At 37.4% G+C, this 16,174-nt stretch overlaps 3 protein-coding genes and 2 pseudogenes across 3 annotated transcripts; 2 read left to right on the forward strand and 3 right to left on the reverse strand.

Annotated features, from left to right (window-relative positions):
• Positions 1-1,087, forward strand: part of LOC104707095 — a 1,709-nt pseudogene extending 622 nt beyond the window's left edge.
• LOC109126004 lies at positions 3,710-4,787 on the forward strand (annotated as a pseudogene).
• LOC104788667 (transcription factor bHLH77-like) lies at positions 7,694-10,077 on the reverse strand. Its single transcript, XM_010514441.2, has 7 exons — positions 9,302-10,077; positions 8,918-9,109; positions 8,695-8,829; positions 8,538-8,609; positions 8,300-8,452; positions 8,126-8,219; positions 7,694-8,033 (listed from the first exon to the last, which is right to left on the reverse strand). Exons 1-7 carry the CDS (start codon positions 9,725-9,727, stop codon positions 7,996-7,998), a joined length of 1,110 nt encoding a protein of 369 aa, XP_010512743.1. The 5' UTR covers positions 9,728-10,077; the 3' UTR covers positions 7,694-7,995.
• On the reverse strand, positions 10,557-12,970 carry LOC104788673 (30S ribosomal protein S1-like). The gene is made up of 9 exons (XM_010514453.2): positions 12,492-12,970; positions 12,341-12,402; positions 12,100-12,259; positions 11,882-12,002; positions 11,724-11,805; positions 11,544-11,647; positions 11,093-11,171; positions 10,957-11,007; positions 10,557-10,869 (listed from the first exon to the last, which is right to left on the reverse strand). The coding sequence occupies exons 1-9, from the start codon at positions 12,922-12,924 to the stop codon at positions 10,786-10,788; spliced, it is 1,176 nt and encodes a 391-aa protein (XP_010512755.1). The 5' UTR covers positions 12,925-12,970; the 3' UTR covers positions 10,557-10,785.
• Positions 13,684-15,942, reverse strand: LOC104707111 (receptor-like kinase LIP2). The gene is made up of 2 exons (XM_010423395.2): positions 15,301-15,942; positions 13,684-15,184 (listed from the first exon to the last, which is right to left on the reverse strand). The coding sequence occupies exons 1-2, from the start codon at positions 15,743-15,745 to the stop codon at positions 13,845-13,847; spliced, it is 1,785 nt and encodes a 594-aa protein (XP_010421697.1). The 5' UTR covers positions 15,746-15,942; the 3' UTR covers positions 13,684-13,844.

The following is a 16,174-nucleotide window of genomic DNA, read 5'->3' on the forward strand; positions in this document are numbered from 1 at the left end:
TCAAACTAATACAATGAACTACCATGAATTTTTTTTATCCTTGAGAAATTTTATAGATAAGTATGAAATATTCCTCAAATGGAAAAATTCAATTTCGATAAAAATAAAGGTTGGTAGGAAATATAGTACTTAGAATGGCTTATAATGATAATTTATTCCATTTGTAAGACACGCCTGTATAAATAAAAGGAAGTTGTTCTACTCTTAAGCATCAATTTTATCTCTTGGTAATCAAATCTTTTGAGAAAATGGTGAGAAGTAACAAAGGTCGTCAAAAGATAGAGATAAAAAAAAATAAAAAACGAGAGCAACCTTCAGGTGACTTTCTCCAAAAGAAGGTTTGGTCTCTTCAAGAAAGCCAATGAGCTTTGCACATTGTGTGGTGCATAGATTTTGATGATTGTGTTCTTTCCCGGTAGGAAAACGTTTTCTTTTAGCCATCCTGGTGTTAGAGAACTAATTCATCGTTTTCTAAACGTTGACCACAATTCTCTCATTCCTCACCAACCAAACTACAGTCTACAGCTTGCTGAATCTCGTTCGCATAGAAATATACAATATCTCAACGAGATGCTCACTCAGGTAAAACATAATTATATTTTATTATCTAGAATGTTCATATGCATAAACCATATAATGATTGAATCTCATTAATCTAGGTGCGGGCCAGACAGGAGAAGGCGAAACATAATAGAATGACATTGGACATGGTGAGACAATCCAGAGAAGAAAGAGGAAAAATTGGTATGAAAAATATGTGAATGAACTCGACCTGAATGAAACCGACAATCTGATATGTGCTCTTCAAGATGTGAAGAAGACGTTTGTAAGTGAGATGTCTGATTATCCTCAATTGACTGTTTCTCATCAGATTTACATGGGAGAAAGTTTTGTCTTTGGTGGTGGTCGTAATGTTGATGTTGGCGGCATTGATTTGTTTGATCAAAAAGTGAATACATTCAGCTATAATCCAGTCATGGATTTTCCTTACCAGACACCATTTTTTGGATACAACAATGATGGAGTTATCGGTCCGGGATACAACATGAACTACATGTCAAGTTACAACTTCAACGAGAGATACTAGAGTCTGAAGCTAGAAGAGCAGCTTTGATATTGAAATCATCCTAAATTTTCTTGTGTCGTGAGACTTGATTTTATTTTCCCTTTACATTCTGTATGTTGGCTGCTTGTATTCATTGTCGATTTAAGAACAAAGATAGTGAGAAAAATCTACAATACTTGAGTAGAAATAATATTATTTATATCTTATGAATGTTGATTTTGACAAACATAATTCACTATCATTAGGATTATTACCTCTAGTAAACTGTACATATATATCTTGAAAAGTTTTGGCCCATAACTCAAAACTTATGAAATTTTAACTTCCTTTAGTTCATTTTTCTTTGAATTTAATTAATTAAACATTTTTCATTTAATCTCTATTTTTATATTATTATGAAAATTAAAACAATATATTTTAGCTTGATTATGATGTGGCGATGCTTGTAATGTCTCAAAAATAGATAATATTGTTTCTGTATATATTACTGGTATTAGCTGTGAAAAAAGACCAAAAATAGCTCTAATTAATAAAATGAATAATTTTGTCCCAATATATAGAACAAGTCTTTATAAAATAGCTCATAAATAATATATTGTGTCTCTTATGGGGGCGTTGATGCATACATTTGTCAAACTACTACAATGAACTACCATGAATTTTTTTATCCTTGAGAAATTTTAGAGATAAGTATGAAATGTACCTCAAATGGAAAAATTCAATTTCGATAAAAATAAAGATTGGTAGGAAATATAGTACTTAGAATGGCTTATAATGATAAATGATTCCAAGTGAAAGACACGCCTATATAAATAAAAGGAAGTTGTTCTACTCTTAAGCATCAGTTTTATCTCTTGCTAATTAAATCTTTTGAGAAAATGATGAGAAGTAACAAAGGTCGTCAAAAGATAGAGATGAAAAAAAAAAAAAACGAGAGCAACCTTCATGTGACTTCCTCCATAAGAAGGTTTGGTCTCTTCAAGAAAGTCAGTGAGCTTTGCACATTGTGTGGTGCAAAGATTTTGATGATTGTGTTCTCCCCCGGTGGGAAAGCGTTTTCTTTTGGCCATGCTAGTGTTAGAGGTGACTGTTCTGTTGTTGCTGATCTTGTTGCTTGCGGTTTTCTCATGCAAGGCAATCTTGAGGAGGAGCTCCTCTGAATTTACAGAGTTTTCTTCTTTAACACTCATCGTATTCACCTAGGGTTTTACGTGAGGCCAATCTTTCTCGATGAAGAATCTGGAACTGGCCGAGGAGGAAATAAAGAAAAAGATCAAAACGTTATATATATATATATATATATATATATAAAAAGAGCATGAGTCTAGAACTCTCTTGATTGGAGGCAAATTCACGATTCACGAATATACAAAACGCATTTATCGAGATCTGTGGTATCTTGATCATGAGATTCACTTGGTTCCCTGAAAAGGCACAAAATCAGAGAAGAATCAAAAGCGGAGAAGCCATGTTAGATCTAACAAAGACACAAGCTAAACGTCTTGGCTGTGTACAAGCAATAATAGCTCAGTCAGCCTCCTTCAGAAGTTACCATATCCAAATTCACAACCTCCTTTCTCCAATCAAAATTTGTCTATTGGTCTAAGAAACCTCAAACTAGAAAAGCTAGTTGCTTTCAACAAAATTAAAATAAACGAAGGACAAAGATAACAAAGAAGAAACCTGAACGAAAAAGAGGCTATCAGTTCTGTACTACTTGTACACTAATGGCAACTCCATGTCTTAGCTTCTCTGTACCCATAATTACTACAAAATTCGAACCTTTAAGAGTTACAATGAATCGCAGAACAAGTACGAGCACCACAATGAAAGAGAAAGAAGGAGCGTAAATGTATACTTAGAAGAAAAAGAAGAGGATGCGAGATTTTGTGTTGGACATGAGAATACTATATGCATGCGTCTGGTGGTAACTGTGTCCTTTTTTGAAGGGAAACGCTTACTTTTGTGCTGCCAAAAGTAACGCAAAAGAGGGCAGAAACCGCAGATGCAACGATCACATAATCTTGTTTGATTTTACAAGTTGGCCCGCTTCTGCCTCTGCCGTTTAATGCTGGATATAATGACTATGTGAATTTATCTTTTGTTAGAGAAGAGAAGCTTGTTGTTTTTACTTTGGTTCTAATTTTTCTTAAAGTTGTTGTTTTACCATAGAATGTAACAAGATTTAACATGCCACAGTATTTTTTTTTTTTTTTTTTGGTAGAACATTGCCATAGTCTTTGATCATGCGCAGTCAATTAATTGGTTATTTTCAATCTTGTTTTATAAAAAAAAGATAAAATAAATGAAAAACTTTATCCCCGTACGTCTCTTACGTAAATGTGCTTTTTTCTTCTCATACGTGCAATCATACAAAGCCCGACTAGTTTCTGAAGCCCACAAATGGCTTTAATTTGTTTCATTTAGGGTTTCTGTGCCTTCTTCCTTCAGCTTCAGCCGCAATAAATCAGAAGAAACAAAAGAAGGGTTTTTGAAACAATGACGACGACAATGATGATCTCTAATCTTCCAATGGATATGGTGATAGTGATTCTCTCTAGGGTTCCATTGACATCTATGAGAGCAATACGATTAAATTGCAAAAACTGGAACGATTTATCCAAAAGTGAGAGCTTGATGAAGATGCGCATTGATCAAGCAGCAGCAAAGGAAGGTTAGTGTCAGATGATCGTGATGATGGATAACAATCTTTACTTAACGAGCATCTTTCTCAATGGAGATCCATCTGCAGAGCATAAAGGCAAACTTACTTGCCTTGACGAACAAGTCAACCTATCACGGATATTTCCCTGCGAGGGTTTATTGCTATGCATCTTGAAAGATGACGATTCTAGGTTTGTGGTTTGGAATCCGTATTTAGGGCAAACGAGGTGGATCAAATCAATAAGTCATCGCTGCCCAGACGTAGGGGAAAGTTTTAGTTACGCTCTCGGATACGTGAATAAGGAATCTTTTCGTAGCTACAAGTTATTGAGGTTTAGACTTTCTTACTACAAAGTCCCCAGAAAGCAATTATTTTGGTATGAAATCTACGATTTTGAGTCTGATTTATGGACGACTCATGATGTCACTAGTCCACACTGGCGTATAGCGTATGGTAAATGTGGCCTTTCTTTTAAGGGAAACGCTTACTTTTGTGCTTCCAAAAGGAACGCAAAAGAGGGCAGAAACCGCGGACGCAACGATCACATAATCAATCTTGTTTGATTTTACAAGTGAGAGATTTGGCCCGCTTCTGCGTCTGCCGTTTAATGCTGGATGTAGTGACTCTGAGAATTTATCTTGTTTTAGAGAAGAGAAGCTTGCTGTTTTAGTTCAGCACAACAACACAGTTCTACACGAGTATGACTTATGGATTACGACTAAGATTGAGAGCGAAGAGGTGTCGTGGATCAATAAGTTCTTGAGATTTGGTAGTCACGTTCCATTTACAAATATAACAAGGTGTGATTTCTACATTGACGAGGAGAAGAAAGTCGCCATTGGTTTTGATAATGACTTGCATCACCATACAATTATCATCATTGGGGAGGCTGGATACTTTAGAACATTGGATCTTGTCGGAGAATTCGGAGACCAACTGTGTGATTCACATGTGTACTCTTATATTCCAAGTTTAGTGCAATTCAAGCAACCTGCTACTAAATGGAACGTGTCTATCACAAAATGCGTCTCTCTCTATTTGTGGCTACTGCCATGAACATGATAGAGTTATTTCTCTCGTTTATGTAAGTATGAGTCAAATAGTTCACCAAAAGATGTAATTTAACGCTCTACTAAGCTTGTTATATATCCTGATCAGGGCACTGTATGAGGGAACACGTGGAGCTGGATGATTGGTGGAAATAAGGGAAAATACGTGGAGAGATGCGATTGGTGTGAGCTGAAGTTGCTAAAGCTTTAAGATCAAGCTGTTCATCGTCTTCTTCCTTATGCTAAGAATCTGAATTTTGTAAAAAACTAAAAAATCTCTAAAAAGTTTCTCTGAGCTTAGCTCTCATCTTGAGAGTTAACATGATCGATTCTGTGTTTTATGAACACTGAATTGGTGTTGGTTACAGTTACGGTTCGTTGGTGCATTGAATTGGTTCGGTTGATTGATCGTGAGTTTTATTGTATCAAAGGTATCAGAGAGCTGTGTCATCCTCGGAATCTATGGAGGAGACGCGTGCTGAGACGAAGATGAACGAAGCTATGGATCGTGAAAAGACGTTGGTGTTGCGCTTAGACAGGCTTCACGATAAACTCGAGAAACAACACGCGGAGAGGGAGATGTATTTTGTTGCGATGCTCAAAATGCTTCGATTATACAACGGCGAAGAGGATAGTGAAGAATTGGTGAACATTGAGGTTGATGTTGAGAAAGAATCGTTCTCAGATTCTGTTATTGCTTCACAGTTCCCAAAGGTTCAAGTGACTCCACAACAAGAGTTGCTTCACGACACCATTTCGATTGTGGATATTTATTCTGAGCTGGAGACACAATCCACTGAACACATGTCTCTAGTAGCGACCTCGGAGGAAGAACTAATTCCACCATTTCAGGTATCGATTTCTACATTGGAACGTAGCCTTCAATTAAATGCATCAATGGTTGTTTGTGAGGATTCCCAACCTGTTGTTGGCTGTGTTGATTTGTTTAATCATCAAGAAACTATACTAAAAGCTTCATATGCCAAAACAAGGGATGTGTTGCTTCAGAAATCAACAAGTGTCACAAACAATCAGGTTGCACCCCAACTGTTTGGTAAAAGTTCTCAGGTTAAAGAAAGAATGAAAGTGAAGAAAAAGAGAAAAGGCTTGAAGTCGTGGAGGTTTAAATATGAAAAAAGAGAATGAAAAACGGTGGAGACTATACAATAAGGTGTTCTACTTCTCAAGTTTGTGTGCCCATAAGATTGATAGGCTTCGAACAAAAAGGAAGAGGAAGTTGATGGGTGGAATTGATGTCAAAACATTTGTGTGCCTATTTGATGTTGGAGAAGTTCATGAAGCTCCAGATGGTTTCAAATGTTGCTTTAAACTCAATAAGGAGCAGAAGAACATGGTTGTTCCTCCAAAAAAAAAAGAAGTAGCAAAAACGATTCAACCATTGGTTGAATATGAGTCTCATGAGGGAAAGCTACAAGATCACATTGGAGAGGGGTTTAAAAGCTACAGCAGAAGAAGGACTGCTGTTACAAAGGATGTTTTAGAACTGAAATTGTCGGAGGATATTTGTTCTGCAAGAAGAAAGATCACATGTTATCTCTTGGAAAGGCTGACTGCTCTGAACAACCAACAAGTGGGGCGGCTAAGCCTATAGCTTCTCACTTATTTGATCAATGTTCTCTAGTGGTACAGCAGAAGATGAAGAGAGACAATGGTTTTAAGTGTTGGAGGTTTAAATTTAGATCTGAGAAAGAGGACATCAAGCAAGAATACAATCAAGTTTTTTATGTCTCAGATCTTGGCTTTAACATGAGGCTTGATCATTGTCATGGAGAACCTGTGTATGATCAGATTATCATGGTGAAGGAGCAGTTGTTGCAAACCAGCGTGTTTATTCAAGAAGTGATGCTAAACAAAAAGAGAACGTTTTCCAAGCGGTGGTGGTTCAAGTACAAAGCATCATGCAAGAAGGGACTGTTTCTGAGTTCTTTTGGTATGATGGTTCCAACAGATAGTGTGCATTTTCCTGCTGCTCACATTCAAGCTAGAGGCACACTGTTTTTCTCAAATTCAACTGAAGGTTGTTCCTCACATTATGCATCAACATGGACTGTACAGATGGATGTGGGAAAAAAGGCTTGTAATGTTGATGTCACTGAAGCAAAGAAACAGCTCCAGAGGTTTAAAATCAGGCAAAAATGGCGATATAAACTCTGGGAACAGAGTGACAAGTGGACAAAGCTCTTATGCAACATGAAGTTGGTTATTTATGAGCCTGGAAGTAAGGTCCAGACGGTTGCAGCGATGTATCAGTGTGTGGCTCCAGTAGTTCAAATGGAATGTGCCAAAGTAGAACGAATGGTTAAAGGCACACATAGCCGAACCTTTGACCCTGGAATCAGACTTGCATCACTCGTGACTTTAAGAAGTCATATTTCAAACAGAGTTGTTACAATGGTTTCAATCAAATGGACTCTTAAGAATGTGGAGAAGGCATCATGGGAGTTAAGTCAATGTGCAAAGGAAGTTTACATGAACCTTGAGGTCAAGGTTCTGCAAACAGGGGAGATTTGATATGGGAATTTAGTAGCAGTGTCTGAGGAACACGTGGAGCTGGATGATTGGTGGAAATAAGGGAAAATACGTGGAGAGATGCGATTGGTGTGAGCTGAAGTTGCTAAACCTTTAAGATCAAGCTGTTCATCGTCTTCTTCCTTATGCTAAGAAACTGAATTTTGTTAAAAAGTAAAAAATCTCTAAAAAGTTTCTCTGAGCTTAGCTCTCATCTTGAGAGTTAACAAGATCGATTATGTGTTTTATGAACCCTGAATTGGTGTTGGTTACAGTTACGGTTCGTTGGTGCATTGAATTGGTTTGGTTGATTGATCGTGAGTTTTATTGTATCACCATGACACAAAACTCATATTTGGATTTGTATACTTGCATGTTATAATATAAGACGTGAACAAATTTATTCCCGTTTCTTACAAATCTGAGCAAGAACAATAATACATAAACAATTGTGAATAATACAGAGATGTTTCAGAAAGGTTCTTGTCATTTTTACATACTTAATATGAAAGGTTTTCTTGTTTTTTTTTTGGTTTAAGGTTCAGAAGAAATCAACAGATCCCACAAGCAAAGAAGAAACGACAGTAAACATTTAACTTTCCCATATGTTTCACTCCGTACTCATCACTACTTGGTTTTCTGTATGTACAGAGAGATAATAATAACAAAGAGACCTTTCATCAGAGCTATGGTTCAAGCTTCATCTGAAGCGTTGGCTCAGAACCTGAAACATAAAAGATAAAAGAGATTTCATTTAGCATAAGACATGTTGTTCTAAAGTTTCCAATGGAACACTTTGGTTCTAATTTTTCTTACAGTTGTTGTTGTTGTTGCTGCTCTGTTGCTGGATATCTCCAAAACCCATCTGAACTATGCTTTGCAGGTCATTGTTTTCCCAGAATCCTGGTGTCTGAAATGAATCAAACACACACAAAAAGGATTGAGTTTTCGATACTCTCAACCGAGTTTCTAGAATCAAACATTAGCTACCTCAGCTTGAACAAATCCATCGTTTGAGGGGAATTGTGTGTCTGAGAATCTGGGCATGTTCTTGCCAAGGGAATAGTATGCTGATGGAAGTCTTTGCTCTGAGCAAGCGATTGCGTAAAGAGACTGCGTTAAAGACTCCCCTGGTTGAATCATCTACACATACAGATGTATACATTATAGATACAGAACATTCTATCAGAGCAACATGTTATTGCAGCTTCAAAAATCAGAATTTTACCTCTGTGGATAAAGCAGCATTAGCATTGAACTCCATCCTTGGATTTACAGTAGCCAGCTTCATGGACAAGAACTGAAGAAACAGACCGCAAGTTTCAGATTTTTAAAGTACATTCAAACTCCAATTTCAAGAACATTTACGAAATACCATTTCTTACCTCAACTTGTCTCTGCAAGGACTGCACATAATTTATAATTTCATCAAGCATGACCGCTTTCCCTGTAATGCGGTTGCAACCAGGAACCAGATCCTGTAGCAACGTCATTCTCTCGCTAATCTTTTCTCTTCTTGCCTGAAACCAAACACACCGCATAAACATCAACATTGTAAAACATCATAACAGCCCAAAATCGACAAAAATATATAAAGGTGTTCAGTACTCTTTCAGCAAGACTGTGGCTATCTGTTGCCTGACCCCTTCTAGCTCTAACATGAATATAATCTTTAGGCGCCTCAGGAGGCTTAGCATCGTCGCCTTTACTATCGCACTTCTCTATTCCGTTTTTACTACTCCCAGCTTCATCCTGCTTGCTTCTCTTCCCAGCCCTGGATCCACCATTCTCTCCTGAAACCTGAATCATAATTCCAAGACCAAACCCTTTTTTGGTCAGAGTGAAAACATTTCCGGACCATCAAGAAACACACTAATAAAAAGTCAATAAGATAAGTCTCCACAAAGCACAAAATCAAGAAAGCTACAGTTTCTTAAAGTCTAAACCTTTGAATTAGAGTGTGTGAGAGAGAGAGATTGTGAATTAAAAAACCTTGGAATTGGAAGCTGTAAGAGACGAAGAAGCTGGAGACTCCTTGCCATTACCAGTAGGTATCGATTTCCTCTTCCTGGAGTTAGATTTGGTGGTTTGAACTCGATCAGAAACCGAATCTGGATCCAACAACGAGCTCTTGTTACTCTCCTGCGTCGTTGGTTGTGACCCAAGAACCCCAAACTCTCGATCGGTTCCGAATTGGCCTGGATACGGAGGGAATCTGATTCCACCGGAGATTGGGAAATTCTCAGAGATCTGAGAATTCAGAGAGAAAGATTGAAGAGTTAACGGTGAAATCTCTTGAGGGTTGCAGTATCTTCCAAGGAAATCGCCGATGCTTCCGTCACTGCCATTGCCAAAGGGATCGCTCTGACCCAAAGGTAAGTAATTTAGGGTTTGCTCTGTTTCCTTGTCCATGTTCATCTATATAAAAAGACCAAAACTTTGATGACCAGAACAACTTCTCTGGGAATTCTGAAGAAGACCCAGAATCTGAATCAGGAAGCAAGATTGAAGTGGAAACAACTAAAATTGTGAAGTAAATATAGAAACTTTAAGTGTGTTTCTCCTTAAACAAATTGACAATTTTGTAACTTTGAACTCTTTGAGAAAAATGTAAGCTTTTTCCCCCAATTATGGGGTTTTGTGAAAGATCTATGAGGAAATGAGTCAAAGGAACGAAATGAAGAAGAATGGTTGATCAATCAAAGTAGAGAGGAAAGAGAGAAAGAAGAGGCGGTGACTTTTTTTACTGATCAAAAAAGATGAGGAAGAAGAAGAAGAAGAAGGAGAAGGTTTAAGAGAAAATGACAAAAAATGAAAGTAATGATAAGGAAAATTCTAATTAATTTAGGAAATTGAAAAAGAGAGAGTTTTACAGTTCAAAAGGAGAAGAATCTTACGTGTGTTTATGTTAATGTGGGAACATTAGATGGTGAAAGTGGGTAGGCTGCTTAGGCTGGCCTCTGTAATCATTGGAGTGAGAAGAAGAGAGAGGGAGAGAGAAGAGAGCATGTGCATGGCAGAGACAGAAAAGTTGTGGGAGAGAAAACAAACAAAAGGATAAAATTGATTGTTAATTATCATGTTTAATTATTCTTGGTTAAGCAGACTATTTTAAAAAATAACAGATAGTACTTACCAAAACATGGTGTCAAAAAGTCAATAATTGACTTGCAAGGGGTTCAGATCTTGAATTATTTGTTTTGTTTATTAATCAAGTGATGCAAATTGATGTTTGTATTCTGAGTTGTATATGTTACTTAAGTTTGTAATGTGAAACCATAATATTTTTGAGTATACACATATATTTTCATTGGTTTGTGTCATGTGTGACATACAAGTGATTACACAAATGAATTTGCATTTTTGCCTTTTGAGCATATTCTGAAGTAGTCTGCTCCCACTTGACTTTAACATTGGCAACAGTTGAGATGCATAGAGCTAGACATAGGGCTGAAGGGAAAGTTTCGTAGGGTTCTTTAGGGGACACGTTCTAGTACATGCTGAAGTGCTTTCTTGATTCCTCCTTGTTCTAGAGATGTTGTCAAGTGTATCTCTTGCACCTGAAGTGTTTACATTTTACTTTTAAAAATCAAACCAAGAACATCTCTCTATCCATGGCTATAAATAATGGATAGCTTCTGAATTACCTGTCTTCCAGCACGAGCAAGAAGAACGAACTTCCCATCAGAAGGCGGTGTCTGCGTGAAAAGGCGCATAGAATCAGAATTTTCACTAGCATAGTTTGTTTATTCTTAAGGGATATTAAAGAGAAGCAGGACTCACATTTGAGAGCCAAAGTTGTAGGTCTTGTGAAACTACTCTTTTCTCAAAGCCTTGCCGGTTGATTTTCACAGCTTCTATTCTGCAATGTAGAAATGAAAAGGAGGATTGATCAAGATGTAGTTACACATGAAAACAAGATTGTCTTCCATCTTTCGATCTAAAACTAATAGCCTGAAACATAGTATCTAAAAACTAATGCAATTAACAATATCCAATTCATCATGCGTTCACAAAAAGTATCAAACCAGCCATAGCTATTGGTATTTATATATTCAATTGCAAATCGAGGAGTGAACCAATTTAGTAGACTAAAGGTGATCCTAGTCACGATTTAATTGCAAATCGAGGAGTGGACCAATTTAGTAGACTAGAGATGTTATGCAGAGAGCTGATTAGGACTTAAGTAGTAAATAACTGCTTTGTAAACTATAAGATGATATTGTCTGTATACCCGTCTTCCTTTAGTAGCTCTTCAAGTATTGTTTCTAACCCTGGAAGAGGCTCAATTGTATCCCCAATGTTCGAGCTTAGTGAAGGAGATCCAGTAGAGCTGTCCTGTAACAATATTCAATTATCTATTACAAATCACCACAAGAGACAGAAACACATTCATTCACATTGTATTGTTTACCTTCAAAATCACTTTGTCCAATGTTTCTAAAAGAGGATCATCTTCCAGTTGTTTGATAGATAGTGTAATCCTTGACTTCTCTCTGCATTCGGAACAACTCTTGATCAAAAACTATATCATAACTAATAAATTTCAGTAACCAAAAGAAAGAAACTCACTTGTCAATATTTGTGACTATAACCCGAACCTCATCACCATCACGTAGTACATCTCTAACATCTTGAACATAATCCCACGAGACTTCAGAGACATGCACTAATCCCGTTAAATGATAAAGACCTATACACACCAACCCACCACATATTTCATCATCAATGTCACAAGCTCAGAACTAAAAAAGTTTCAATCAAGAAATTTCAGTAAAAGCAAATACTACCATCATCGAAACGCAAGTGGATAAAGGCACCATAGTCCTCAACAGAACCTACTCTTCCAGTAAACACATCCCCCACATTCACATTTTGTGAATACTTTGGCCATAACGCTAACTTCTCAGATAAAATCAACTTTCTATTTTCCTCATCAGCTTGAACAACCTAATATAAAGATTCACCCTCAATAACCATATACACACTAGATAGATTACAAAACAAGCCAAAAGGAAAAAACTTTATTACCTTCACAGGAAGTTTAGAACCAACCAAAGTCTTAGATATCTCATGAATACTCTTCTGAGGCTCTTCATAGAACAAAAACACAAACCATCAATGTAAAAAATCAATACTTTAACAACTTAAAAAAAGCAAAGCTTGTGAGAGTTTTGATTACCTTTACAAGAACGTGAAGGGCTTAGTTGTGGATAAGGAAGAAACCCAACAAGAGAATGAAAACGAATAAGTAAGCCACCACCATTAAAGCCTTCAACTTGACCTTCAAATGTATCACCACTTTTACTATAAGCCTTTGCTATTTTCCAATCGCTTGATCCTGCAACAGCATCATCGGAGGTATCACGGAGAAGAGAATTGGAAGCGGAGAGGACTGAGGAAGAGGGTGAATGATCGGAGTTTCTATCTGTATCTGCGGTGGCGGAGCTTGATAATGATTTGACGATACAGAGCAGAGAGCTTCTATGTGATGGAGAAGAAGATGAGGAAGGGAGGAGTCTAAGTGGGCAAGAGAGGAAACAAGATTGTTGGTCGAAGAGATGAGAGGAGAATGAAACAGAACCCAATGTAGTAGCGCCACTGAACACCGCCATTGTTGCGCGGCAGAACAAAAAAAAAAGCCGCGGAGGTTGAAAGGTTGAAGTTTGTAAATGGTATAATTGGATTTTGGATAAGAAAGTGAGAGACTGGTGATGAAGGTGACGTGGCACTTGTCAGCTCACAGGAGTTAAAGAGGAAAAGTCGTCGGTTATACACGTGGCTAATTTTAAGTGGATGATGTTGTTAGTGTTTAATTGTTTGTGTTTTTGCAAGTTTATTGAATAAAACGTATGATATTAGTTATTACTATATGTTAACTCTTAAAATATTTTTGGTAGTATGAGTTTATTTAATAGTGTATATAAATTAGAAAATATTTAAAATTTTATATCAGTTAAATTTGTAGAATTTTGATTTGATTTGTAAAATTAATTTTTAGATAGATTATTTTACAAAACTATTTTTTATACACAAATACAAATTACCGAAGGACTGAGATCATCATGTCTCTACTACATACAACGATTATAAAGATTTGGAATCCTTCTTTATCTTTCTTTTCTTAATACCTTGATTTTTTGAATCTTATTTATGTTTACTCGATATGTATTATAGCATCATTGTAAACCAAAAACATAAACTATTAATGGATCGTATAATCACATTTTACCGTAGAAATCCAAATCTCTATATTTCAAATAGTCACATACTATTTATCTATTTATCTATATTTCAAATCCAAATCCAAATCTTTATCTATTTTGTTTCAGTTTTTTTTTTTTATTTTACAACCAAAAATATTGCCTCTAAAATCAAAATAAAATGAAATGATTGAGGATCTTGTCTCGATGAAAACATTCAGCATTGCCAGTGGTGTTCCTTACATGTTTTTGAGAGTGTGTCTTCTAAAACTGTCTTCTGATTCTCAGGGCATAACACGTCAACTTCGTCTTCGTGACCCATGATTGGTCTCTCAGGGTGTGTCTGAGAGTGAGTCCGAGAATGTGTCTCTGTATTTGTCTGAGAGTGTATCCGTGTCTGAGACAAGAAGTCCTCGTTGAGCTTCAGGTGCACCCATGTTCACATCGATGCTGAGATTCTCGTCTTTTTCTTCCCACGACGGGTCACACTTTTCTGCTAGTTTTCCCAGCACGTTAACCGCGTCTAAGAGTGTATCTTGAAGTGATTCCCTGTCTGAGAGTGCGTCTGTTCCTGGTAGTAGACAACTCTGTCCCCGTCTCCATCTCCATACCTGATTCAAAACGATGTTCTTATCGATCCCAAAACTCTCTTCATCCTCTTTGCACGATGGTCTCTGAAGAGCTTGAGGTACATGCATGTTCACATCCATCTTGAAACCCTTTTCTTTTTCTTGGCGCAACGATTTATTCTTCTCTAAAAGTGGGCCCGTCATTTTAACAACAAGGTCGAGGTTTCGTCGATGTTTGTCTGAGGATGTGTTTGTGCCTGCGTCGGAAAATATGTCTGTGTCTGAGAACTCTTGTAAGACAGCTTGTATCCATAGAGCTTCAAGTGTGTATGCATCCATCTCGAGGACCTCTAGGTATCCTTCTGAGACTACGTGTTGCCGTATACCTTCAAATAAGTTTGTGTATGCTTTTGTGTATGTGTCTGCGTCTTCGGAAAGTGTGTTTGCCCCTGGGAGTGAGTCTGCGTTGGGAAGTGCGTCTGCGCCTGAGAGTGAGTCTGGGTATTCTTCTGAGTCTTCTGCGACTAGTTGATTCCATAAATCTTCATGCGGGTCTTCTTCTTCTTCTTCTTCTTCTTCTTCTTCTTCTTCTTCGCATGACAGTTTACACTTTTCTACAAGTGGATCCGGCACGTTAACCGCGTGATCCTTCCCCGGTTCCTGTTCGTCTGAGAGTGGAACTGAGTATGATTCATTGTCTTCCAATCTCTTTACAAGTTGAGATACACTCCTGATCCCATCGAACTGGAAACTCTTTTCTTCTTCTTGGGACAACGGGGTCGGTGTCCATTTATCTGCAAGTGAGCTTAGCACGTTTACGACGTGCCCCATGTCTGGTCTATGTTGAGGTTCGCGGGCCGTGCAGTGTCCTGCAAGCTCAGCAACTATGTAAATGCTCTCCATTGTTTCATCGTCTACCTCTAAGGTTTTGTCGCGTGCCTCTCTGATCTTTTCTCTGTTGGGTATGATTTTTCTAAACCATATGACTAACTGAGTCCTCTCTACTGGTAATGTATAATCTAATACTTTTGTTCCTGTTAGCAATTCCATAAGAATTACTCCAAACGAATACACATCCACTTTTGGCCTTATTCTCCCATCAACTGCACCAAAAATAAAAGGAAGGCGTATTGACAGAATGTATAAACCCTCTGAATTGCATATAAGACAAAGGAACATTGTGAAATCAATGAGTAGAGATAGGAATAATGGGACTTACGGGTGTATTCAGGTGCTAGATAACCAAACGTCCCTGCTACTCTTGTTTGAACAGAGTATTTCCCATCGGCAACATTCTTAACGAATCCAAAATCAGCAATTTTGGCTCTCATGTCATCTCCTATGAGGATGTTATCGGGCTTTAAATCCCTGTGGATAAAGCATTGCTGAGCCAAGCTATGGAAATAATTCAAACCATGTGCCACGTCTAGAGCGATATTCACTCTCTGTTTCCATGTCAGAGGAGAGTATCCGAGTTCACGCCACTCAAACAAATGTTGTCCAAGATGTCCCTGTGGCATATACTCGTAAATGAGAAACCTCTCTTTTTTGTTCACACAGTAACCCAATAGAGCCACCAAGTTTTTGTGCTTGGCCTTTAAGAGTACTGCTATCTCTGCCTCAAAATCTTCTGCTTCTTTATCATCCATTGCTGACCTGTTCATCTTCTTGACGGCCACTTTTCTTTTATCGGCATCCGGTAGTTCTGATTGGTTTCAATAATTAACATGGTTTGCAAACGAGCCGCTCTTATGATCCCCAATCAACATCTCGTTTGGATATAGCTGTTTACCATCTTCGTTGGAGATCTCGATTGGAATAGGTGGTTAAACGTTGTTTTTGGTGGTTGCAAACACCTGTTTTAATCACTGGATTAAACCAACGTTTAGTGAAGTCTCAAACCTATACAGCTTTTATTTTGGCATCTTATAAGATATGACAAGGTTTTTTTTAACTTTGCCTATGGATTCAACATTTTGCGTTTTATTTCTGCGACACGTGTACTTCACGTTAATTTGAAGTTTGATTCTTTAAATTTATTTACTTAGAAAAGTGTTCATTTCTTTTATCTTCCTCTACCAAATCTTTAATTA

This window comes from Camelina sativa, chromosome 1 (assembly GCF_000633955.1).
Source record: "Camelina sativa cultivar DH55 chromosome 1, Cs, whole genome shotgun sequence".
Lineage (NCBI taxonomy): Eukaryota > Viridiplantae > Streptophyta > Magnoliopsida > Brassicales > Brassicaceae > Camelina > Camelina sativa.

Bases quoted from the DNA above. Each gene is read 5' to 3' on its own strand.
- LOC104788667 (XM_010514441.2), bottom strand. From the start codon at position 9,727: ATGAACATGGACAAGGAAACAGAGCAAACCCTAAATTACTTACCTTTG. The intron at 9,110-9,301 runs GTTTTTTAATTC...ATTATGATTCAG, and splicing joins TTACAGCTTCCAATTCCAAG to GTTTCAGGAGAGAATGGTGG. The intron at 8,830-8,917 runs GTACTGAACACC...GTTTGGTTTCAG, and splicing joins GCCACAGTCTTGCTGAAAGA to GCAAGAAGAGAAAAGATTAG.
- LOC104788673 (XM_010514453.2), bottom strand. From the start codon at position 12,924: ATGGCGGTGTTCAGTGGCGCTACTACATTGGGTTCTGTTTCATTCTCC. The intron at 12,403-12,491 runs GTAATCAAAACT...TGTTCTATGAAG, and splicing joins CCCTTCACGTTCTTGTAAAG to AGCCTCAGAAGAGTATTCAT. The intron at 11,008-11,092 runs GTGAGTCCTGCT...CTTTTCACGCAG, and splicing joins TACAACTTTGGCTCTCAAAT to ACACCGCCTTCTGATGGGAA.
- LOC104707111 (XM_010423395.2), bottom strand. From the start codon at position 15,745: ATGAACAGGTCAGCAATGGATGATAAAGAAGCAGAAGATTTTGAGGCA. The intron at 15,185-15,300 runs GTAAGTCCCATT...TTTTTGGTGCAG, and splicing joins TCTAGCACCTGAATACACCC to TTGATGGGAGAATAAGGCCA.